Genomic DNA, 25,903 nt, shown 5'->3' with positions numbered 1-25,903 from the left:
TTACCACCCCTACCTTGTCACAACACAACTGATTAGCTCAAACGCATTAAGAAGGAAAGAAATTCCACAAATGAACTTTTAACAAGGTACACCTGTTAATTTAAACGATGTCCAGGTGACTACCTCATGAAGCTGGTTGAGAGAATGCCAAGAGATGCCAAGAGTGTACAAAACTGTTATCAAGTCAAAGGTTGGCTACTTTGAAGAATCTAAAATCTAGATTTGTTTAACACTTTTTTGGTTATTACATGATTCCATATGTGTTATTTCATAGTTTTGATGTCTTCACTTTTATTCTACAATGTAGAAAACCCCTGAAATGAGTAGGTGTTTCCAAACGTTTGACTGGTACTGTATGTATGGGATCAATACTATGGGAGATGATATCGTCCACCTTCCCAAGTGGTAGTGCTGAGCGATTAAACTACATTTAGTTTTTTGGTGGGTTGTTAAACAACTAATTGACCGATGTCGATTCAGTTACTAAAATTCCATTTAGTCATTTTTTTGGATGAGCTCAACATGCCATTTCTCTAGAAATTAAGTCAAAAACTATGTGGCACGCTTGGCTGAGTGGAAGTTGTAATTTTCATTAGGCATATATTCAACCTAGTTCAGTGCATAAATGTGGTAATTAACTACAATGACCATAATACATTGCACCTGTTCTTTCGGGCCACGGGCAGAGACGGATAAACCCACAGACCATATGAGACCGTAATAATAATAATAATAATCAAATAATACCGTAATAATAAATTAATAATCAAACCAAAACTGAACCGACCTCTAATATCCCATTCGCTAGAGATGATCACTAAGAATGAAGTCAGATGCTTTTGGTAGCTGCAGTGTAAAGTGCATTCAGAAAGTTTTCACACCCCTTGACCTATTCCACATTTTGGTGTGTTACAGTCTGAATTTCAAATGGATTAAATTGAGATTCTGTGTCACTGGCCTAAACACAACACCAGATAATGTCAAAGTAGAATTATGTTTTTAGAATTTTTTACAAATTCATAAACAATGAAAAGCTGAAATGTCTTGAGTCAATAAGTATTCAACCCCTTTGTTATGGCAAGCCTAAATAAGTGCTGGAGGAAAATGTTCTGAACAAGTCACATAATAAGTTGCATGGACTTACTCTGTGTGCAATAATAGTGTTTAAGATGACTTTTTAACGACTACTTCATCTCTGTACCCCACACATACAATTATCTGTAAGGTCCCTCAGTCGAGCAGTGAATTTCAAACACAGATTCAACCACAAAGAGCAACTATTAGTAGATGGGAAAAAATAAAAGCAGATATTGAATATCCCTTTGAGCATGAAGTTAGTAATTGCACCTTCCTAACTCAGTTTCCGGAGAGGAAAGAAGCCGTTCAGGGATTTCACCAAGAGGCCAGTGGTGACTTTAAAACATTTACAGAGCCTAATGCCCGTGACAGGAGAAAACTGAGGATGGATCAACAACATTGTAGTTACTCCACAATACTAACCTATAGTTGAAGTCAGAAGTTTACATACACCATAGCCAAATATATTTAAACTCAGTTTTTCACAATTCCTGACATTTAATCAGAGTAAAAATTCCCTGTCTTAGGTCAGTTAAGATCACCACTTTATTTTAATAATATGAAATGTCAGAATAATAGAGAGAATTCTTTATTTCAGCTTTTATTTCTTTCATCACATTTCCAGTGGGTCAGAAGTTTACATACACTCAATTAGTATTTGGTAGCATTGCCTTGAAATTGTTTAACTTGGGTCAAACTTTACGGGTAGCCTTCCACAAGCTTCCCACAATAAGTTGGGTAAATTTTGGCCCATTCCTCCTGACAGAGCTGGTGTAACTGAGTCAGGTTTGTAGGCCTCCTTGCTCGCACACGCTTTTTCAGTTCTGCCCACAAAAGTTCTATAGGATTGAGATCAGGGCTTTGTGATGGCCACTTCAATACCTTGACTTTGTTGTCCTTATTAAGCCATTTTGCCACAACTTTGGAAGTATGCTTGGGGTCATTGTCAATTTGGAAGATCCATTTGCGACCAAGCTTTAGCTTCTGACTGATGTCTTGAGATGTTGCTTCAATATATCCACATAATTTTCCTCCCTCATGATGTCATCTATTTTGTGAAGTGCACCAGTCCCTCTTGCAGCAAAGCACCCCGACAACATGATGCTGCCACTCCTGTGCTTCATGGTTTGGATGGTGTTCTTCGGCTTGCAAGCCTCCCCCTTTTTCCTCCAAAAATAACAATGATCATTATGGCCAAACAGTTCTATTTTTGTTTGATCAGACCAGAGGACATTTCTCCAAAAAGTACGATCTTTGTCCCCATGTGCAGTTGCAAATCGTAGTCTGGCTTTCTTTATGGCGGGTTTGGAGCAGTGGCTTCTTCCTTGCTGAGCGGCCTTTCAGATTGTGTCGATATAGGACTCGTTTTACTGTGGATATATATACTTTTGTACCTGTTTCCTCCAGCATCTTCACAAGGTCCTGTTATTCTGGGATTGATTTGCACTTTTCGCACCAAAGTACGTTCATCTCTAGGAGACAAAACGCGTCTCCTTCCTGAGCGGTATGACGGCTGCGTGGTCCCATGGTGTTTATACTTGCGTACTTCAGGCGTTTGGAAATTGCTCCCAAGGATGAACCAGACTTGTGGAGGTCTACAATAATTTTCTGAGGTCTTGGCTGATTTCTTTTTGATTTTCCCATGATGTCAAGCAAAGAGGCACTGAGTTTGAAGGTAGGCCTTGAAATACATCCACAGGTACACCTCCAATTGACACAAATGATGTCAATTAGCCTATCAGAAGCTTCTAAAGCCCTACATCATTTTCTGGAATTTTTCAAGCTGTTTAAAGGCACAGTCAACTTAGTGCATGCAAACTTCTGACCCACTGGAATTGTGATACAGTGAATTATAAGTGAAATAATCTGTCTTTAAACAATTGTTGGAAAAATGACTTGTGTCATGCACAAATTAGATGTCTTAACCGACTTGCCAAAACTATAGTGTGTTAACAAGAAATTTGTGGAGTGTATGTAAACTTCCGACTTCAAATGTAAATGACAGAGTGAAAAGTAGGAAGCCTGTACTGAACATTTTTTCCAAAACATGCATCCTGTTTTCACTAAAGTAAAACTGCAAACAATTGGCAAAGAACTTAACTTTATGTCCTGAATACAAAGCGTTATGCTTAGGGCAAATCCAACACAACACATCACTGAGTACAACTCTTTATATTTTCAAGCTTAACGGTGGCTACATCATATTATGGGTATGCTTGTCATCGGCAAGGACTTGGGAGTTTTTTTTTAAATAAAAAGAAACAGAATAGAGCTAAGCACAGGCAAAATCCTATGAGGAAAACCTGGTTCAGGCTGCTTTTCACCAGACACTGTGTCACGTTCGTCATATGCATTGGACCAAGGTGTAGCGTGGTATGCGTACATTCTTCTTAAATAAAGAAAGAACACTGAACAAACTAACAAAACAACAAAACGAACGAAACGTGAAACTATATGACATAGTGCAGACAGGCAACTAAACATAGAATAAGAACCCACAAACACCAAAGGGGAAATGGCTACCTAAATATGATCCCCAATCAGAGACAACAATAAACAGCTGCCTCTGATTGGGAACCATATCAGGCCACCATAAACATACAAATACCTAGACCTACAAAACTCCAGACATACAAAAACCCTAGACAATACAAAAACCCTAGACAATACAAAAAACCCTAGACAATACAAAAACTAGCGTAATCCACCCTAGTCACACCCTGACCTAACCAAAATATAAAGAAAACAGAGATATCTCAGGTCAGGGCGTGACACACTGGAAGACAATTTCACCTTCTGTAGGAAAATAACCTAAAACAAACAGACAAATATAAACTGGAGTTACTTACCAAGATGACATTAATGTCCATGATTGGCCTTTTTAACATGTTGAATTAAATTGGATTTAAAAAATCAATGGCAAGACTTTAAAATGGCTGTCCAGCAATGATCAACAACCAACTTGACAGAGCTTAAAGATTTTTTTAAAGAATAATGCAAATATTGTACAATCCAGGTGTGCAAAGCTCTTAAAGACTTTCCCAGAAAGACACATAGCTGTAATCGTTGCCAAATGTGATTCTAACATGTATTGACTCAGGGTGTGACTACTTATATAAATTAGATATCTATGTATTTCATTTTCAATTAATTTGCACACATTTCTAAAAACATGTTTTCTGTTTTTCATAATTAAATCCATTTTGAATTTAGGCTGTATCACAACAAAATGTGGAATAAGTAAAGGGGTATGAACACTTTCTGAAGGCACTGTATTCACCTGAACAAGGCCAGTATATATGCTTGTACTACATAATGCTGATCCATGCTATTTGGGAGGCTATCAGGCTATTCATTGTCAAGCGATGGTTTAATAGCTCCCAGATCACAACTCAGCCTGAAACACTACACACAATAATCCACTTGAGCAGATAACCTTGGATCTGAGCAATTCTGAGCTGTGGCCCTCACTTAAACAGAAAATGCTTGTACTCAGGATGTCTTCAAGTGCATTACGGTTTTCTATGTGGAGGCTGTCAGAGCGGAAGCTAGGGTACGTATACTGTGAATAGAGTGGCATTTCAGACACAGCCTATGTGGAGGGAGGCAGAGGGGAAGCTAGCTCAGATCTCTGCACCATTAAAAATAGTCAGGGAAAATAAAGGTCATGACCCTCTGGTGTGACATGAGCAGGGGTGCTGGCCTTAATGGTGTACCCATGCTATGGGTACAGGGAGGGCGCACAGGGTCCAGGATACGTGTCTCATGCTAAAAGCCTGGCACCAAATCAAAAACCTTGCCGGCTGGGAATTACGAGGCTGAAGCAGCAGCAATTTAATTTCAGTACTGTACATGCCAAAAAGGCCTGGTTCGAGCACACACACACACACACACACACACACACACACACACACACACACACACACACACACACACACACACACACACACACACACACACACACACACACACACACACACACACACACACACACACACACACACACTCGCAGGTTGATATTTATTGGGAGACCTCGTACTGGAGGCATCTCTAAAGGCTATCATTAGCTGGCACAGCCACAAGGTCGTAAAATCTGATTTTAAACCTAACCCTAACCTTAACCTTAATCATACTGCTAACCTTATGCCTAACTCTAACCTTAAATTAAGACCAAAAATCTATTATTTTCATGCATTTTTATGATATATAGTACATTTTTGACTTTTCAGCTGGCCCATCTAGTGGAAGTTTCCCAACTTTGCCTCCAGGACAAGATTCATCCCAATAAATGTCAACCTGGCCACACACCAACACAAAGAGATCCAGTTCGTTTCAGAATGTGTGGCAAGGAATAAGTTAGTCCAAAATATTTCAAAACTACAAACACTGTTTTTGGGTCAAATCATTCACTAAACCCTAAACCTCAACTAAATCTTGTAATGAGTAACATGGAAATTGAGCAAGTTGAGGTGACTAAACTGCTTGGAGTAGCCCTGGATTGTAAACTGTCATGGTCAAAACATGTTGATACAACAGTAGCTAAGATGGGGAGAAGTCTGTCCATAATAAAGTGCTGCTCTGCCTTCTTAACAACAATGTCAACAAGGAAGGTCCTACAGGCCTTAGTTTTGTCGCAACTGTTCAGTTGTGTGGTCAGCTGCCACAAAGAGAAACCTTGGAAAATTACAATTGGCTCGGAACTGGGCAGCACGACTGGCCCATAAATGTACACATAGAGCTAACATTAATAAAATGTACAAATTTCTCATGGCTCAAAGTGGAGGATGGATTGACTTCGTCACTACTTGTTTTTATAAGAAGTGTTGACATGCTGAATGCACCGAGGTGTCTGTTTAAACTACTAGCACACAGCTCAGACACCCATGCATACCCCACAAGACATGCCACCAGAGGTCTCTTCACAGTCCCCAAGTCCAGAACAGACTATGGGAGGCACACAGTACTACACAGAGCCATGGCTACATGGAACTCAATTCCACATCATGTAACTGAAGCAAGCAGTAGAATTAGATTTAAAAACCAGATAAAAATACACCTTATGGAACAGAGGGGACTGTGAAGACACACACACACACACACACACACACACACACACACACACACACACACACACACACACACACACACACACACACACACACACACACACACACACACATAGGAACAGAAAAACACATACGCACACACGAGCTAGCACACGCACTCTACACACAGACAGTACATTATAATATTGTTGTATGGTGGTATAATACATTTTGTATTGTAGATACCGTGCATTAGGAAAGTATTCATACCCCTTCAATTTTTCCACATTTTGTTACATTACAGCCTTATTATAAAACGGATTACATATGTTTTTTTCCTCATCAATCTACACACAATAACCCATAATAACACAGCGAAAAACAGGTTGTCACGCCCTGACCATAGATTGCTTTGTATGTTTCTATGTTTTGTTTGGTCAGGGTGTGATGTGGGTGGGCATTCTATGTTGTTTTGTCTAGGTTGTCTATTTCTGTGTTTGGCCTAGTATGGTTCCCAATCAGAGGCAGGTGTCAGTCGTTGTCTCTGATTGGGAGCCATATTTAGGTAGCCTGTTTTCCTTTGTGTTTTGTGGGTGGTTGTATCCTGTGTTAGTGTTTTCACCAAACGGGACTGTTTTGGGTTGTTTGTACTTTTGTTATTTTCGTTCAGTGTTCGTTTTTGATTTATTAAATATATCATTATGGACACTTACCACGCTGCGCATTGGTCCTCCTCTTCTTCCAACCACGACGAGCATTACACAGGTTTAGAAATTTCTGCAACTGTATAAAAAAAACTGAAATACCTTCCTTACATAAGTATTCAGACCCTTTGCTTTGAGACTCCAAATTGAGCTCAGTGTAATAATGTGTGCTGAGAGTCGGGAAGCAAGTTCAGGGAGTGAGTGTTTTAATAAATGAACACAACATAATGCAAAATAAGAAACACGAACAACGCACAGACATGACACGAAAACAGAAACAATAACGCCTGGGGAAGGAACCAAAGGGAACCACATGTATTAGGGAAGTGATGGAGTCCAGGTGAGTCTGATGACGCGCAGGTGCGTAACGATGGTGACAGATGTAAGCCATAACGAGCAGCCTGGTGACCTAGAGGCCGGAGAGGGAGCACACATGACACTCAGGTTCATCCTGTTTCCATTGATCATCCTTGAGATGTTTCTACAACTTCATTGGAGTCCACCTGTGGTAAAATGTATTGATTGGAAAATGACTTGGAAAGGCACACACCTGTCTATATAAGGCCCCCCAGTTGCATGTCAGAGCAAAAACCAAGCCATGAGGTCAGAGGATATGTCCGTAGAGCTCCGAGACAGGATTGTGTCGAGGCACAGATCTGGGGAACGGAACCAAAAAATGTCTGCAGCATTGAAGGTCCCCAAGAACACATTGGCCTCCATCATTCTTAAATGGAAGAAGTTTGGGATCACCAAGACTCTTCATAGAGCTGGCCGCCGGGCCAAACTGAGCAATCGGACGAGAAGGGTCTTGGTCAGGGAGGTGACCAAGAACCCAATAGTCACTCTGACAGAGCTCCAGAGCTCCTCTATGGAGATGGGAGAACCTTCCAGAAGGAGAACCATCTCTGCAGCACTCCACCAATCAGGCCTTTATGGTAGATTCTCTGGTCTGATGAAACCAAGATTGAACTCTTTGGCCTGAATGCCAAGCGTCACGTCTGGAGGAAACCTGGCACCATCCCTACTGTGAAGACAAGTACAGAGAGATCCTTGATGAAAACCTGCTCCAGAGTGCTCAGGACTTCAGACTGGGGTAAAGGTTAATCTTCTAACAGGACAATGACCCTAAGCACACAGCCAAGACAATGCAGGAGTGGCTTCGGGACAAGTCTCTGAATGTCCTTGAGTGGCCCAGCCAGAGCCCGGACTTGAAACCGATCGAACATCTCTGGGGAAACTTGAAAATAGCTGTGCAGCGACGCTATGCATCCAACCTGGCAGAGCTTGAGAGGATCTGCAGAGAAGAATGGGAGAAACTCCCCAAATACAGGTGTGCCAAGCTTGAATTGTCATACCCAAGAAGACGCTGTAATTGCTGCCAAAGGTGCTTCACCAAAGTACTAAGTAAAGGGTCTGAATACTTATGTAAATGTGATAGTTCCGTTTTTTAAATATATATATATACTGTATTTGCAAATTTAAAAAAAGAAAACGTTTTTGCTTTGTCATTATGGGGTATTGTGTGTAGATTGATGAGGGGGAAAAAACGATTTAATACATTTTAAAATAAGGCTGTAATGTGGAAAAAGTCAGGGGGTCTGAATATTGTCCGAGTACACTGTATGTAGTGGTGTAATAATGATATATGATGTACTGTTTATCTTTGATTTATGTGAGATGTAAGTGCCTTAATGTGTTTGGACCCCTGCCTTGGTAGCAGCTAATGGGAATCTCTAATAAATACAAATAAAATTACCAGAAGAGCTGCATTTATTATAATTTTTTATGGGAAGCATTTACCAAATATTTAAAAAATCATACAGGAAATGTAACTGCCTCTCCTGAAACAGTTACAACCCTTAACTGACCTGCTGTCGTGAGGTTTGACTGCTCTCAGTGTTCTAGAATGTCAGTGCAGATGTCGAGGGTGGTTTGTCTTCCACTTGGGAATGGGGAAAGACCAGGGGATCTAGATCAGTCTTTGGGCAGTTGCAGACACAGTCAATGTCACAGAATGTGTACCACTACCTGTGTACAGTAGGGTGCAAAAAAGCAACCAGGACAGCAGCCAAAAATATGTTGTTGTTTTTGCCTCAGATTTTGATATCCTGTGTTCTGTTTGGCACGGTAATTCATGTTAAAGCACACTTCCTGTCAGTCTTGGTGAGCCGTTCTAATGTTCTTACCACACATGCAGTGGACTCAATCTGACAGTAATCTATCTGGAAACAGCAGCTGGCAGAAAGTGCCAGAGATAAGAGGGGTGAATTAGCTCACCTTCAAGACAAACACTGAACATCCTCAAGCATACTCAAGAGGGAGCTGGTTGCCTCCCTGTGACCGTGCTGGCACTGACATGCTATGATTCTCATCCATGCATACACAGTGAACGGTTCACTCGACGGCACAGTTCATGTTTGTCTGTTTAACATCTAACAAATGGTAAATATTGCCCCCGGAATGGTCTATTCTGGTTGCTTTGCCTGCCAGAGTACACTGCTGAGGGCCCATTTAGCGCATGGTCATCCGAACCCCTAAGCCAGACTTATTAAGTCAATATAAAACTTTCATAGTAGGGGAGGGCTGCAGGACACGGGGGAAAAATTAAGAAAACAGTTTGATCTTTGGACACCAGAGCCATGGGAGAATAATCCCAGAAAGCTATCAGAGTTTGCCCGAATCAAGAGGAGGATGTCTCATACTGTATCCTAACATATAATTCTTTGGAAGAGCACCAATCCCTACAAATAGGTCTGTAATATAAGGAGACCAGATGCTGAGGCTTACCCTTGATCTTTAAAATGGCTTTAGGCATATTTCCTACTGGGTTTACTTCGAAGTGACAAAGCTGCAGAGATAAAGTGAAAAGCTGGGCTATACTGATGTAGGATTGTAATTTGAGCCAGTTTGCTACAGCAGAAAGAATCCTGCAAAAGAATCCTGCAGCAATAGTAAATGTTAACTATAATTAATGGACATTTTTGTATGGGTTGATACATTTTTTGTAACTTCAGAAGCCTTTTTAAACCTCAATACACTACAATTTTAAATATCCTGCATTGCAGGAAAGTTCTCAAGAAACAGGGTGATCAAATTAAGATCTTACATCTGCACTGTATATTGATAGCTGGCTACCAAGCTTTCTTCATTCTCATGTTGACTAGTTTCACCAGTAACCAACAAACTCTCAAACCTAATGAAGATATCGTACAAAAATACCCAATATGTCGTGGGGCTGTGACATGGTCTCCCTTGTCTTTTTAAAAGGTCTAGCACAGCTAATGAAATGGCCAGAGGGGACTCTTTGTGCTCCGGGCTCAGTAGTCGACGTATTCCTCCGCAGCTGGGTGATTAAGACTCCCTCTTGTGTGTGTGTTAGTCTGATCCTCTAGCCAAGAGGGGAAAACACACAAGCCACACCGCTGTTCTGTTTCAGCATTCATTGGATTTCATCACTGATATTTGCACCTTGTCATCACACCACAGCGAGAGCTTATTTAGGACAATACTGAGCGATACATCCAAGTGGTAGTGGTAGGGAGATTGTGTCTAATCGAGAAACTGATTGTGAGTGCAACGGGAATGGCTGTATATCAGCAATTATTAGGAAAGAGCTTGATTCCAATTGTGGTTAAGCTAAACTGTACTGCTATTGTATAATGTTAAAGGAATGGATTGCTGGATGAATATTTATCAGGTGAGTAGAGGAACTAGGGGGTAATATACAGTAAGCAGTAAGTATGATGCATCGCCATTCAAATGCAAAAATGAAGAGGGTACCTCAAAATGTTCACCTCATTAAAGGAAGAATATGAGCCACTATGGGAATAACTTATTTTATTTTAACAAAAGTGCAATTCCACTAGAGCCTGACCGATATATCATTTCACAATATTATCTGACGATATTGGCCTTTTAACGCTACATCGGTGTCGGACAATAATTCCACCGATAACCTTTATTCAGTCATTAGGATGAAAAAAGGGAATCTCATGCTTATCGAAAAACTTGTGGCCATCCTCATGATGTGTCATTAATTTCACAATATAAGAAATCAATTGAAGCATATTTTTTTAACAATTGCTGTTTTTGATGGCAATTTTTGAGAATTCAGTGTGGAAAAATTACACCTTTTAATTTCCCCAGCGTAAAACAGTACATCGGCCCCAAAAAATGGTCGGGCTCTAAATTCCACTACTCTGCAACCACTCACTGTTCTGTTCATCAATTTAGCAGAGCATTCTGGTATAAACATCATGACACTGTTCTTTTATTTTATTTTTATTTTATTTAACCTTTATTTAACCAGGTAGGCAAATTGAGAACACGTTCTCATTTACAATTGCGACCTGGCCAAGATAAAGCAAAGCAGTTCGACACATACAACAACACATAGTTACACATGGAGTAAAAACAAACATATAGTCAATAATACAGTGAAAATAAAATAAAAAATAAGTCTATATACAATGTGAGCAAGTGAGGTGAGATAAGGGAGGTGAAGGCAAACAGATATATGTATAAATAAATAAAAATATAAAAAGGCCATGGAGGCGAAGTGAGTACAACACAGCAAGTAAAATAAAAACTAAAAAAATAAAAATTTATAATAATAAAAACTATAAAGAAAAATTAAAAAAAAAAAAAAAAAAAAAAAAACCACTGGAATGGTTGGTTTGCATTGGAAGAAAGTGCAAAGTAGAGACAGAAATAATGGGGTGCAAAGGAGCAAAATAAATTAATAAATAAGTACAGTAGGTAAAGAGGTAGTTGTTTGGGCTAAATTGTAGATGGGTTATGTACAGGTGCAGTAATCTATGAGCTGCTCTGACAGCTGGTGCTTAAAGCTAGTGAGGGAGATAGGTGTTTCCAGTTTCAGAGATTTTTGTAGTTCGTTCCAGTCATTGGCAGCAGAGAACTGGAAGGAGAGGCGTCCAAAGGAACAATTGGTTTTGGGGGTGACTAGAGAGATATACCTGCTGGAGCGCGTGCTACGGGTAGGTGCTGCTATGGTGACCAGCGAGCTGAGATAAGGGGGGACTTTACCTAGCAGGGTCTTGTAGATGACCTGGAACCAGTGGGTTTGGCGACGAGTATGAAGCGAGGGCCAGCCAACGAGAGTGTACAGGTCGCAGTGGTGGGTAGTATATGGGGCTTTGGTGACAAAACGGATGGCACTGTGATAGACTGCATCCAATTTATTGAGTAGGGTTTTGGAGGCTATTTTGTAAATGACATCACCGAAGTCGAGGATTGGTAGGATGGTCAGTTTTACAAGGGTATGTTTGGCAGCATGAGTAAAGGATGCTTTGTTGCGGAATAGGAAGCCAATTCTAGATTTGACTTTGGATTGGAGATGTTTGATGTGGGTCTGGAAGGAGAGTTTACAGTCTAACCAGACACCTAGGTATTTGTAGTTGTCCACATATTCTAAGTCAGAGCCGTCCAAAGTAGTGATGTTGGACAGGCGGGCAGGAGCAGGCAGCGATCGGTTGAAGAGCATGCATTTGGTTTTACTTGTATTTAAGAGCAGTTGGAGGTCACGGAAGGAGAGTTGTATGGCATTGAAGCTCGCCTGGAGGGTTGTTAACACAGTGTCAAAAGAAGGGCCAGAAGTATACAGAATAGTGTCGTCTGCGTAGAGGTGGATCAGAGAATCACCAGCAGCAAGAGCGACATCATTGATGTAAACAGAGAAGAGAGTCGGTCCAAGAATTGAACCCTGTGGCACCCCCATAGAGACTGCCAGAGGCCCGGACAACAGACCCTCCGATTTGACACACTGAACTCTATCAGAGAAGTAGTTGGTGAACCAGGCGAGGCAATCATTAGAGAAACCAAGGCTGTCGAGTCTGCCAATGAGGATGTGGTGATTGACAGAGTCAAAAGCCTTGGCCAGGTCAATGAATACGGCTGCACAGTATTGTTTCCTATCGATGGCGGTTACGATATCGTTTATGACCTTGAGCGTGGCTGAGGTGCACCCATGACCAGCTCTGAAACCAGATTGCATAGCGGAGAAGGTGTGGTGTGATTCGAAATGGTCGGTAATCTGTTTGTTGACTTGGCTTTCGAAGACCTTAGAAAGGCAGGGTAGGATAGATATAGGTCTGTAGCAGTTAGGGTCAAGGGTGTCCCCCCCTTTGAAGAGGGGGATAACCGCAGCTGCTTTCCAATCTTTGGGGATCTCAGACGACACGAAAGAGAGGTTGAAGAGGCTAGTAATAGGGGTGGCAACAATTTCAGCAGATAGTTTTAGAAAGAAAAGGTCCAGATTATCTAGCCCGGCTGATTTGTAAGGGTCCAGATTTTGCAGCTCATTAAGAACATCAGCTGACTGTATTTGGGAGAAAGAGAAATGGGGAAGGCTTGGGCGAGTAGCAGAGGGGAGGGCAGTGCTGTTGTCCGGGGTAGGGGTAGCCAGGTGGAAAGCATGGCCAGCCGTAGAAAAATGCTTATTGAAATTCTCAATTATAGTGGATTTGTCGGTGGTGACAGTGTTTCCTATCTTCAGAGCGGTTGGAAGCTGGGAGGAGGTGTTCTTATTCTCCATGGACTTTACGGTGTCCCAGAACTTTTTTGAATTTGTGTTGCAGGAAGCAAATTTCTGCTTGAAAAAGCTAGCCTTGGCTGTTCTAACTGCCTGTGTATATTGGTTTCTGGCTTCCCTGAAAAGTTGCATATCACGGGGGCTGTTCGATGCTAATGCAGAACGCCATAGGATGTTTTTCTGTTGGTTAAGGGCAGTCAGGTCAGGAGAGAACCAAGGGCTATATCTGTTCCTGGTTCTAAATTTCTTGAATGGGGCATGCTTATTCAAGATGGTGAGGAAGGCATTTTAAAAAAATGACCAGGCATCCTCTACTGACGGGATGAGATCAATATCCTTCCAGGATACCCCGGCCAGGTCAATTAGGAAGGCCTGCTCGCTGAAGTGTTTCAGGGAGCGTTTGACAGTGATGAGTGGAGGTCGTTTGACCGCTGACCCATTACGGATGCAGGCAAAGAGGCAGTGATCGCTGAGATCCTAGTTGAAAACAGCAGAGGTGTATTTGGAGGGCAAGTTTGTTAGGATGATATCTATGAGGGTACCCGTGTTTACGGAATTGGGGTGGTACCTGGTAGGTTCATTAATAATTTGTGTGAGATTGAGGGCATCAAGCTTAGATTGTAGGGTGGCTGGGGTGTTGAGCATGTTCAAATTTAGGTCGCCTAGCAGCACGAGCTCTGAAGATAGATGGGGGGCAATCAGTTCACATATAGTGTCCAGAGCACAGCTGGGGGCAGAGGGTGGTCTATAGCAGGCGGCAACGGTGAGAGACTTGTTTTTAGAGAGGTGGATTTTTAAAAGTAGAAGTTCAAATTGTTTGGGAACAGACCTGGATAGTATAACAGAACTCTGCAGGCAGTCTTTGCAGTAGATTGCAACACCGCCCCCTTTGGCCGTTCTATCTTGTCTGAAAATATTGTAATTGGGGATAAAAATGTCTGAATTTTTGGTGGTCTTTCTAAGCCAGGATTCAGACACGGCTAAAACATCCGGGTTGGTAGAGTGTGCTAAAGCAGTGAACAAAACAAACTTAGGGAGGAGGCTCCTAATGTTAACATGCATGAAGCCAAGGCTATTACGGTTACAGAAGTCATCAAAAGAGAGCGCCTGGGGAATAGGAGTGGAGCCAGGTACTGCAGGGCCTGGATTCACCTCTACATCACCAGAGGAACAGAGGAGAAGTAGGATAATGGTACGGCTAAAAGCTATGAGAATTGGTCGCCTAGAGCAACTAGAGCAGAGAGTAAAAGGAAGTTTCTGGGGGCGATAAAATAGTTTAAAGGAATAATGTACAGACAAAGGTATGGTAGGATGTGAATACAGTGGAGGTAAACCTAGGTATTGAGTGATGATGAGAGAGATCTTGTCTCTAGAAACATCATTGAAACCAGGTGATGTCATCGCATATGTGGGTGGTGGAACTGCAGGGTTGGATATGGTATAGAGAGCAGGGCTAGAATCTCTACAGTGAAATAAGCCAATAAACACTAACCAGAACAGCAATGGACAAGGCATATTTACATTAAGGAGAGGCAAGCTTAATCGAGTGATCAATAAGGGTCCAGTGAGTAGAGGTTGGTTGGGGTCGTGGCGATCCAGACAGCTGGCCGGGTATATGGCTATCGGTAGCAGCATAGGATGGAGGTCTGTTTGTAGATACCTCGTGCGTTTCCGTCGGTAGGTTCCGTGTAGTGGGGTTTTGTTCAGATAGCAGCCGATAAGACAGCTAACGATTAGCGGGCCTCAGATGAGCGTTCAGGTAACGTCGGGACGGAGGTGCCGGTTGGATAAATCCCTCGGGCAGATAACGTCGGCAGTCAGTCGTGAAGGCCCGGTGGGGTTCCGTATCTGCAGCAGCAACAAAGAAACGGGTCCGGATGGTGATGGAACTCCTCAGCTGGCTAGCTCCAGCATGATTTGAGTTAGCTCCGGGGTTGACGTAAGCCAATAGTCACACGGTATGCAGCTAGCTAGCTGCGAAATCAAGGTGCAAGTGTCCAGAGCCTGCGGTTGGATTCCGGGGAAACTGAGAGAAAAAAAGTCCCGGAATGCTCCGGTCCGAGTCGCGTTGCACAAAAGTGCCGGTAGATTATCGAGCTAAAGGAATAGCTGATGACCGCAAAACGTGGGCAGCTGAAACACCAACGCTAGCCAGCAAACCGGCTAATTTCGGGGCAGCTACAGATTAGCTTCTGGCTAGCTATCGGAGTAGCTTCTGGTTAGCTTTCAGGCTAGCTTCTGAATTAGCCCCTGGCTATCTTCCACGATGGATTTTCAGATTGAGGTAAATAATACTTATTGTAATTGGTGAAGCGGGTTGCAGGAAAGCTTTTGCAGGAAAGCTTTTGTAGTTGAGTTCTTGGATAATAAAATAAATAAAAGATATGTGAAGAAAAGGTGTAAATATATATATATACAGGACACGACACGACAATACGGAAAAAGACGTCTGAACTGCTAAGCCACCTTGGACTTTAAGGACATACTGCATTTTTACAATGGGAAAAAAATATTTTTGTGATAGTCCAAAAGGACAATATAGTACACACCCCTCACCCATCTGATGCAGAAAAACAGACATATCTCATTTTAACCAGAGACCGCAACTGCTAAAATCTTTAGATCCCAACAGCTGGAAGCATTCGTTACACTTTACTTTACATTGTGCTATTTTTTAAAGTAGTATTAACAGAAAATGCAAAATGATAAACATACTTAAGAATTATGGTTTTGTTTATTTGTGGTAGCAACATGTGCAAATTGTTGTGAAAATCTGTCGAATTCGACTCCAAAACCAAAAATGCAATGCTCCTTTTCTTGGCTGGCTGGCTAGCTAGCAAACGTAGCTACACACAATAATACCAAAGTCAATATCAGCATGTGAAGTACTTAGCTAGCTGTAAAATCGCCTAAACAAACTTCACTATCAATTTAGGTGTCTATCTCACTGAGTTCAAGTTGCAGTTCCTCTCTGACCAGGATGAGTGCGGAGTACGTTGTTATGGCAACAACAGCCCATTCCCATGTTTCCCACAGACACACAGGGTGCATTGCGAGTTGGTACTTGAAGGGTAACTGAGTTTAATAATTTTGTACACTGTTTAGATTGAGCACATCTAAGCGAAATATATACTTTGTCATGAGGACACCACCACGCAGACGACACCATTCTGTATACTTCTGGCCCTTCTTCAGGTTAACTAACCTCCAGATGAGCTTCAATGCCAGTAAAACTAAATGCATGCTCTTCAACCGATCGCTGCCCGCACCTGCCCGCCCGTCCAGCATTACTACTCTGGACGGTTCTGACCTAAAATATGTGGACAACTACAAATACCTAGGTGTCTGGTTAGATTGTAAACTCCCCTTCCAGACTCACATTAAGCATCTCCAATCCAAAAATAAATATATAATCGACTTCCTATTTCATAACAAACATCCTTCACTCATGTTGCCAAACATACCCTTGTAAAACTGACCATCCTACCGATCCTTGACTTTGGCGATGCAATTTACAAAATAGCCTCCCAACACTCTACTCAGCAAATTGGATGCAGTCTATCACAGTGCCATCCGTTTTGTCACCAAAGCCACCACTGCAACCTGTATGCTCTCGTTGGCTGGCCCTCACTTCATATTCGTCGCCCACTGGCTCCAGGTCATCTATAAGTCTTTGCAAGGTACATCTAGCACATCTATCACTCCATTGTTAAATTGCTAAATTGTAATTATTTCACCACTATGGCCTATTTATTGCCTTACCTCCCTTATCTTATTTCATTTGCACATGTAACAGTATAGCTTCCGTCCCTCTCCTCGCACCTACCTGGGCTCGAACCAGGGTCCCTCTGCACACAGACAACAGTCTCCCACGAAGCATCGTTACACATCGCGCCACAAAAGCCACGGCCATTGGAGAGCAAGGGGAACTACTTCAGGTCTCAGAGCGAGTGACGTCACCCGATTGAAACGCTATTAGCGCGCACCACCGCTAACTAGCTAGCCATGTCACATCAGTTACACTCACCCCCCTTTTGACCTCCTCCTCTTCCGCAGCAACCAGTGATCTGGGTCAACAGCATCAATGTAACAGTATAGCTTCCGTTCCTCTCCTCGCACCTACCTGGGCTCGAACCAGGGACCCTCTGCACACAGACAACAGTAACCCACGAAGCATCGTTACCCATCGCGCCACAAAAGCCAAGGCCCTTGTAGAGAAAGGGGAACAACTACTTCAGGTCTCAGAGCGAGTGACGTCACCGACTGAAACGCTATTAGCGCGTACCACCGCTAACTAGCTAGCCATTTCACATCGGTTACACACACACTGTATATAGACTTTTCTATTGTGTTATTGACTGTATGTTTGTTTATTCCATGTGTAACTCTGTGTTGGTGTTTGTGTCGCACTGATTTGCTTTATCTTGGCCAGGTCGCAGTTGTAAATGAGAAATTGTTCTCAACTGGCCTACCTGGTTAAATAAAGGTGAAACAACATATATATTTGTAAATGATGATATAAAGGGATGGATGTGTTCTAGACAAGTATGCCCATACTATGTATGGGCTGATTTGGCGATCTGGAATGCAGGTCATGTTTTTAAGCGTTGTGAAATGTGATGGTGTGTTACCCCTATCTCCAGTGACGAGAACCATGTAGCTATGATGCGTTCCTAGTTGGAACTCCTACACGGTTTCATGATTTCACAGACGGACCACTTAGAAGTTAAATCATGGGGAACATTTATATTTTACCCACTGATAGAAAATAGGCTCTCACCAAATTGACAGGAGTTTCATGATTTTTATTTCTGGGGATGGATTAGCCCTTCAACGAATACCAGGTAAACACCTGCAGAAATAGGACTGTATCGGTACTTTGTATACAAGTCTGTGTGTTTTTGGCCGTCTGTGTGTGTGTGTGTGTGTGTGTGTGTGTGTGTGTGTGTGTGTGTGTGTGTGTGTGTGTGTGTGTGTGTGTGTGTGTGTGTGTGTGTGTGTGTGTGTGTGTGTGTGTGTGTGTGTGTGTGTGTGTGTGTAGTGTTTCCCCTATTTGCATTTACAGGACACACTGGTGTGTATGTGTGCAATGTGTCTAAATGTAGGTGTTCCTACTCTGCAATGTAGTTATGTTTTTGCCTCTGTTCCTTTGCCCTCCTCTGCGTGTAGCCTAAAGACAGTTCCTGTTCAGACAGACCGGGTCTCCAGCTCCAGTAGCCCCCAGTGTGTTGGCAGGTTCCTCTGTCAGAGGACTCCAAGGACAGGCAGCCAAGTGTGGAGAAAGCGATTTGTCTTGCAGGCTGGAGCCGGGCTCCCGAGACCACTTCCACAGGTCTGATACTCAACATATCCTCCCTGTGCTTTAGAGAGCTCTTATAGGGGAAGGTTTGCTGCTCAACCCTGCCTTGTACTACCACACTCCAACGCATCCGAGGTACAAGTCTGACATCAAACACCCTCCCTCCCACTTCAACTGCTTTGTGATGAGCTACATCCACCCCGGCTGTTACTCAGGAGTGTTGTGGCAGCAGGTATACTTTCACAGCCTCCACGGTGTTGAAGATAACAAGAGGATGTGGAGAATTGTACACTGGCGTGCATGAAGGAGTGAAACACTAATAATAGTCACTGAGTGGGGGGTGGCTGTGCGCTTTTCAAAGTTATTACATTAAGCAGAATGAAAGTTGCTATTAATCGGTTTCTTTCACATACTGGGTGGCTTGGGGGAGAATTTTGTTCTAAATCCTTGGAGTTTTAGATGGATGAATGGTCTAAATCGTTGTTCATTACATTTCACTGTCTACAACATGCTTAACACATAACCTCCTACTGTAATATAGAATTATGCTGCGGTTAGATGGCACGAGGCAGACGCTAGATGCCAAACGTGATGTCATTGTTTTCAATGAGAGAACGATGGTAAATACCGTTGAGTCTGGCGGTGAATGCCTTCAGCCACTACGGTAGACGGGACTTGCCGCCAGAGTTCAAATATTTCAACTTTTGTCTTCTGCTGTAGTGTTGTTTTCTACCGGATGTTGATTTGCACGGTTTGTTTCCTGAAATCACCATAGGAACACATCCCGTCATGCTGGATTGCTTTTGTCATCACTGTCTTTCTTGCTTTCTTGTCCCGCTATGCCGATTGGTATGGCGGTTTTTGCGTCCCTCATCTAAATGCAGCATTAGGTCTTTCCGTTAAAATAGAATATTCATTAATACATCGGCAGGAGATAATAGAGTTTGTAATAGTTATATTCTAGTTCAAAGGTCACATTGAAATCAGTGGTGGAGAGCAGACAGGAGAGGACTATTCATTAGGAGCCATGGTCAAATGATCAAATCAAATGAATACCAACCACTCTGTAGAAAATATTTATCTTCTTATCCCTCGCCTTGACCCAGCCCTGCCTGCAACTACAAAGATAAATGAACAGTAAGCGCTCATTTAAGTAGAAAGCAAATGGAAACATTTTATCATTGGAAGGGAGGAAATGAAGGCAGTTTCAGCCACTGGAGGTAATCACAGTAATCCATTCTTTTCAGTTAGTGGCTCACAGCATGTTTATAGGTCGGCATTAATCAGAGCAGAATGCATTAGCCGGGCATCACAGAGACATTGCATAGCAATGTGTTGTTTAGAAATGTATATGATGTCGGCCATACCAATGCAGAGGAGTGAAGTCTAGAATCCAGAGACCGCTGGAAATAAATATTTGGAGTTTTCAGATACACATTATCGACTACAGTCTGTTGGAATGTACTGTATCTTTGGTGTTAGAGGCAACAACAAGTGATTTCTCTATCATATTCATCATCTTTAATCAACGTATATTGAAGCCAAAAATCTCTGCTCTGCTTAGATGTCAGGTTGGCACATTGAAACTGTGATGACTTGAAGCCGGTCTGACAGACTGACATGGCTAGAAAGAGTTTTAGAATGTACTGTAAAGCCTGATTCGATTGTCCATAATAGATTATGGGGCTTGGCAGTCTATCAGTCTATGATCTGATAGGACAGATGCCAAGTCCACTCAAAAGTCATCAACAGAATTAATGTTTCTCTACTACACCGTAATTTCTTCTTATTTTAACAGCTTGTGTGTGTGTGTTTGTGTGTGTGTGGGCATGTGTCTGTGTGCGTGTGTGTATGTGTTGATGCTCCTTTCACTGATTGCTGACCGGCTAGTGGAGTAGGTCAAAGCCATTTGCACCTCCTCTGGGTGGCTTCACACCAGGGTGATCCCTGGCGTCTGTGATAACAGCGCTTTAAGAGCCCTCAGGGTTCCCTTAGGCTTGGTAGAAACAGCAGGTTGTTACTAAAGCAGTATATATAAAAAAGGTCAAATTGAATATGAAAAAAACGAAAACACTTTGAACAAAGAATGGTTGGACATCAGAATGAGGGAAGAAGACAGAAAAGGGTGGAAAATGTGTGCATTGGCAGTAGAGGTAACTCAAATTATAACCCTCTTGACATTTTAGCCTGAGTATTTTTCGCTTTCATTGGTTGAAGATGCGATTGTCTGCCGCTTCGACGACTAAATGTTAAATTGCTTTTCACTGCTCTAGAAAATAACCCCATAACTTGTACCAATTTAGTCAAGGAGGCCTGAGCCTGTAGATGTATATTCTAGCGACAATTTACTCTAAAAATGGATTCCTCATGGTAAATGGTGAATGACTGATCCTATATCCACATCTAATCAATTGATCCTATATCCACATCTTGGATCAATTGGCTTATACAATAAGAAGCTAATACAACAGACGCAAACACAACAACCCAGCATTTCCATAATGTCATGTGCAGACTGACGACAGTAACGTGGGCGTACTGGGACATCTTAATGGGTCCGACCGTGCAGCAAATGGGAGCTGGCAGATTGTGGGCTAGTCAGTGGATGGGCCAGTGGCAGGACAGGATGCTCTAATGAGCCATCTCCCAGAGATAACTGTCTAAGAGATATTAGGAGAGGAGGGGGCCCTATTAATATCTCCGCTTCATGTTTCCCTGTAAGCAGACTTCCTCAGCGTCTGGTTTCACAGTCCAGTCCCCAGTTGAAACACATACACACGGGTGCGCGCACACACACGCCGAAGCCATCGTCATCTGCCATCAAGTTACATTAGTTTGGTGTAAAAGTAACCCTGTGGCGTTCTTATTGAAGCAGAGAAATAAAAACATCTCTTTAAGGTGGAAATAAAAGTTCCCATTTCCAGGTACTGTTACTACTCATTAACCTTGAGCTGTCTGACTTCATTGAAGTGCAATTATTATTATTATTCAACATTTTTTAGGGGTGTGTAATTATGTTTTCTGCAGATATCAAACTTCGTCAACATTGTGCTGCTCACTGAAGTTTGCTGTGTTCACTCATGTCATTATCGTGTCATTAAAAACCACAGGCTAAATGCTACATATAAAATTCTAAATTCTGAAACACTGTTATACATTTTCTTAGCAGAAGGTCATGTGATGATGAACAAATTCAATACAGGTCAAATGGCTGCTGTCATGAAACATAATATATTGGTCAAGGTAGACTCAGTAATATGACATTATAAACAACCGGGCAACTTCCTGCTTACAGCCGCTGTTCGTTCTCCCCAAAGTGGGCATGCCCCAAGGGAGGGAGCAAATTGGAAGAGCAAATGCTGTCTTGGTAGATTTGAAGTCTGTTGTTGTTGATGTCTGTAAGCAGGAAACCACCCTGTTGTGTGTATGATGATGTTATATGGCTGAGTATACCTTTAAGACATATCAAACTAGGAAAGGAGACAATAGCTAGGATTGACTGACATGTGACAGAGAGCACATGAGAACAATATGTAGGCTACCTGTGAAACTACAGCATATAATACAGTACTAATTCATGTGGAGTACTTATTATAGGCCTAACTACTGCACTCAGAGAGAGAGAGTGAGAGAGATGGATGGATTGATTCCCTTTCATCTCTCATTACGCCAAAGGAAGGACAGACAGTTATCAGGTGTATGTGTGTGTGTGGAGAGTCTGTCTGTCCGTCTGTCTGTCTGTGTGAGTCCGTGCTCCCTGGTCTGCGGTCAGTGTGTTACCGTACCATCAAGGCCACTTATGGTGTTAAATTCAATCTTACTGGGCCTCATAAGGTTGATAACTTCCATCCAAGAATCTACTCTCATGTCTGCCTCTCGGCTGCTATACTTAATTTAGTCCAACGCAGTGATGTAATGGAGGGTAAATGCAAGTAAACACAGTTTACCCACAATTATTTTTGCTTGACAGTTTACCAACTTTTGCGGAAAGTGTAGGGAGTGTTACTTTTTTCACTGCGACCGGCAATAAGAGTTTACCCATCTATTTTGTTTTATCACTACATCACTGGTCCAACGTACAGACCGTCCATGTGGAACTATCCACAGCCATAAGTCCAAAAGCTTCACTAACCTTCCCCATCAACTCAGCATGCCCTAAATGCATGGTCATTAACTTACTGATTCATTTTCTGTATCACTCACAGAATATACTGTAAAGGTGTTGAAGAAGATCTGTCCACAAAATAAATAAATTGCTGGCTAACAATATGTGCCAACTGCTGCAGCATACCAGAAATGTTCATATTGTAGATAGGCTTACAACACTTGGTCACAGCAAAGAGTGAGGAATGGAGGCAGACTCTATAAGACAGACCGGTAATCTTATCTCCTTTGTCTCAACCAAAGCCAGAGTTTCCAGTCAGTTGTAGACAAGCATTCTTTACAACAATTTCAGTTTTACATAAAGCCTTGTAGCAGTCAACCACACAGTGATAATACACATAGTTATAAACTGGGCGGTTCAAACCCTGAATGCTGATTGGCTGACATATCAGACTATATACCATGAATATGACAAAACATGTATTTTAACTGCTCTAATTACTGGTAACCAGTTAATAATAGCTTATAATAGCAATAATAGTTTATAATAGCAATTAGGCACCTCGGGGGTTAGTGGTATATGGCCAATATACCACAGCTAAGGGCCGTATTCAGGCACTCCGTGTTGCGTTGTGCTTAATAACAGCCCTTAGCCGTGGTATATTGGCCATATACAACACCCCGTGCCTTATTGCATAATTATAATTAGGCTTAATTATAACATAATTATGGGCTCTATTTGTACTGCCAGAAGAGAAGAGAGTATCATGCCAACATGTATCATCTCAGACACTAAACTACATTTAAATAATACTACTTGACAACCCTAGCCCAACCTATGCACGCCATTCCACAATGCCAAATACTCCACTGAGATGGTTAACTAACAGTAAGAAGTGCTTTCACTCATTCACAGTGACTTTTATAAATCAATTTAAATACAATTGTATTTTCACATGATTCGTATACGTCAGGTGTAGACTTACAGTGAAATGCTTACTTCCCAACAATGCAGATAGATAAAATGATAAATAATAGAAAACTAGAAAAATAATAACACGAGGAATAGATCCACAATGAGTAACGGTAACTTGGCTATATACAGTACCATTCCCGAGTATACAGCTAATAGGTGACATAAGGAACTGTTCAATGAGGATCACATCACACAGGCATTTATAAAAATATAAAAATATGCAGATTTGCAGCTGGCTCATGTTACAATAGATGCACACATCGTAGAGTAAGTGGACCGACAATGAATGGTCAACATATTTTAATTTCTAAATATGACAAGCTAAGGGGGGGGAAAAGCCCAATGGTAGAGAGGGCTTCAATTTCTGTTTCTCCATGGATCATTTGGACATCTTGCCATTTGTCAATTAGAAATCATCATCAATTCAAGCGCTCCAATAACAATTGATGAATAGACTACAATAAATGAATGTAGGCAATTAAATAAATAGGCACACACCATTATGGATCTACCAGCAAATCATATATTATTGGAATTTAACACTCAATTCACATCATATTACCATAACTTTAAAGTCGGACCATTAGATATACCGTATGTGATTGGTAGGTTATGGCTTTCCCTAAAAAGGCACATTTAGTTCCCACGAAATAAATGGTCATTCGTTTTCTATGTGTAACTATGTGAATAGTATAGTTATGCAATACTATGAGCCACTATAATATTAATGCTATTTTATTAAATACTTTCTGGTACCTGCAGGCTTTTCACCTGCTTTTTTGTTTTTGTTTTTGAGCAGAGCAATGAATGAATACTTGCAGCATGCAATGCCTACCTGAGATTTATGCTGATGTCCATCTTCGAGTTCTGAAACACTGTTCATGATTTTCCATCGATCATTTACCATTCTCTGAAATTCTTAAAATCCGAGATTTGACATCATTGGTAAAGGAAAAGTGTCAACCAGAGGGTCTATGTTGTTTGAACTATTCCAATAAGAAGGGGAAAAGGTTTACACATAAAAACTACTTCAATCACTGCACAGATCTCTACAATTCTAAAGGAGGTCCAGATGGGAATCTAGTAGTACAAACATGTTGATATCATACATACTTGTAGAACCCCTTGCAAAGAATAGTTGCTTTGAATTTTCGCAGTTAGGAAATGCTATAACGTTCCTTCTTGTTACTAAAAAACACACATGCACTTTGATAGTAAGCGTTCGATGCGTTGCAGATTCTAATGAATCAAAACTTCACCCGCGTTATTCAGAACCTAGAAGAAAACCTGCTTCTATTTCCTCCGTTCTGACTCAAAATTACACGTGTCCTGTCGAGGTTTTACGCGTGGGCTATGTACGTCCTTGTTAAAAAGTGAGAGAGCTCGGGCAAGAGATAAAACCGCCTCTGGTTTCCCTGGTTGACGTTGATAAACATGAAGCGGCTCTCTGATATGATTCAACGCACAGTCAGATTAGCAACATATTGCATTGGGCAAGAGCGTCTCGACGTGAAATCCAAGCTTCAGTGATTCCCCTTCGCCGTGCGAGTCCGCGCGCGTGTATGCGTGTATTTTTTATTTTACCTTTATTTAACTACGCAACTGTGAGAGAGGCTATGTGTGTGTGTGTGTGTGTGTGTGTGTGTGTGTGTGAGCGCGCGCGAGTGTGCATGTGTATGTGTGCATGTGTATGTGTGTGTGTGTTACATTAATGCCTGTCTATAATCTACCTGCATGGGCTTTATGCACCGTTACCCCTCCCTCTGAGATGATGCAGGTAATTAATTGCATCTCAACATTTCCACAGGAGAATAAGGAGGACGATAGCTTGGAAATGCCGTTCACTAGTAAAGGTCTTTGCATCAATATAGAAGACAAGGAGGCAGGAAAATAGATAAGAGACAAACTATTACTCTTGGATATTTATTTGATATGATGAATAATATTCATAAATATAATATTTATTGTCTGATTCCTTCTTAGGACCTGCTTAGAGTGCTGGAGGTGTGTGTGTGTTAGAGTTCTTATCAGGCCTGAAAAATAGAGCCGGTATTACCCAAGGCCTATGAGCTGAAGCCAGAGCCCTGGTCCGACACATCACAGAAATGTAAGCCAAACCCGAATAAAAGCCAGATTTCCAGAAAACTG

At 41.8% G+C, this 25,903-nt stretch overlaps 1 protein-coding gene across 3 annotated transcripts in view; it reads right to left on the bottom strand.

Annotated features, from left to right (window-relative positions):
• fibcd1a (fibrinogen C domain containing 1a) overlaps positions 1-25,399 on the bottom strand; it is a 120,939-nt gene extending 95,540 nt beyond the window's left edge. The window contains exons 1-2 of one of the 3 annotated variants that reach the window (XM_055918894.1): positions 24,869-25,398; positions 24,591-24,673 (exon numbers count right to left, since the gene is read on the bottom strand). In XM_055918894.1, the coding sequence (XP_055774869.1) occupies positions 24,591-24,662 (72 nt within the window). In that variant the 5' untranslated portion in view covers positions 24,663-24,673; positions 24,869-25,398. Of the gene's footprint in view, positions 1-24,590 lie in introns of all 3 variants that reach the window. The other 2 variants (XM_055918895.1, XM_055918893.1) reach the window with 2 other exon arrangements.
• Between the last annotated feature and the right edge of the window lie 504 nt (positions 25,400-25,903).

The sequence above is a fragment of the Salvelinus fontinalis genome, chromosome 4 (genome assembly GCF_029448725.1).
Source record: "Salvelinus fontinalis isolate EN_2023a chromosome 4, ASM2944872v1, whole genome shotgun sequence".
Lineage (NCBI taxonomy): Eukaryota > Metazoa > Chordata > Actinopteri > Salmoniformes > Salmonidae > Salvelinus > Salvelinus fontinalis.
Note: the sequence above shows the minus strand (reverse complement) of the source record. Positions and strands in the feature narration are given on the sequence as shown.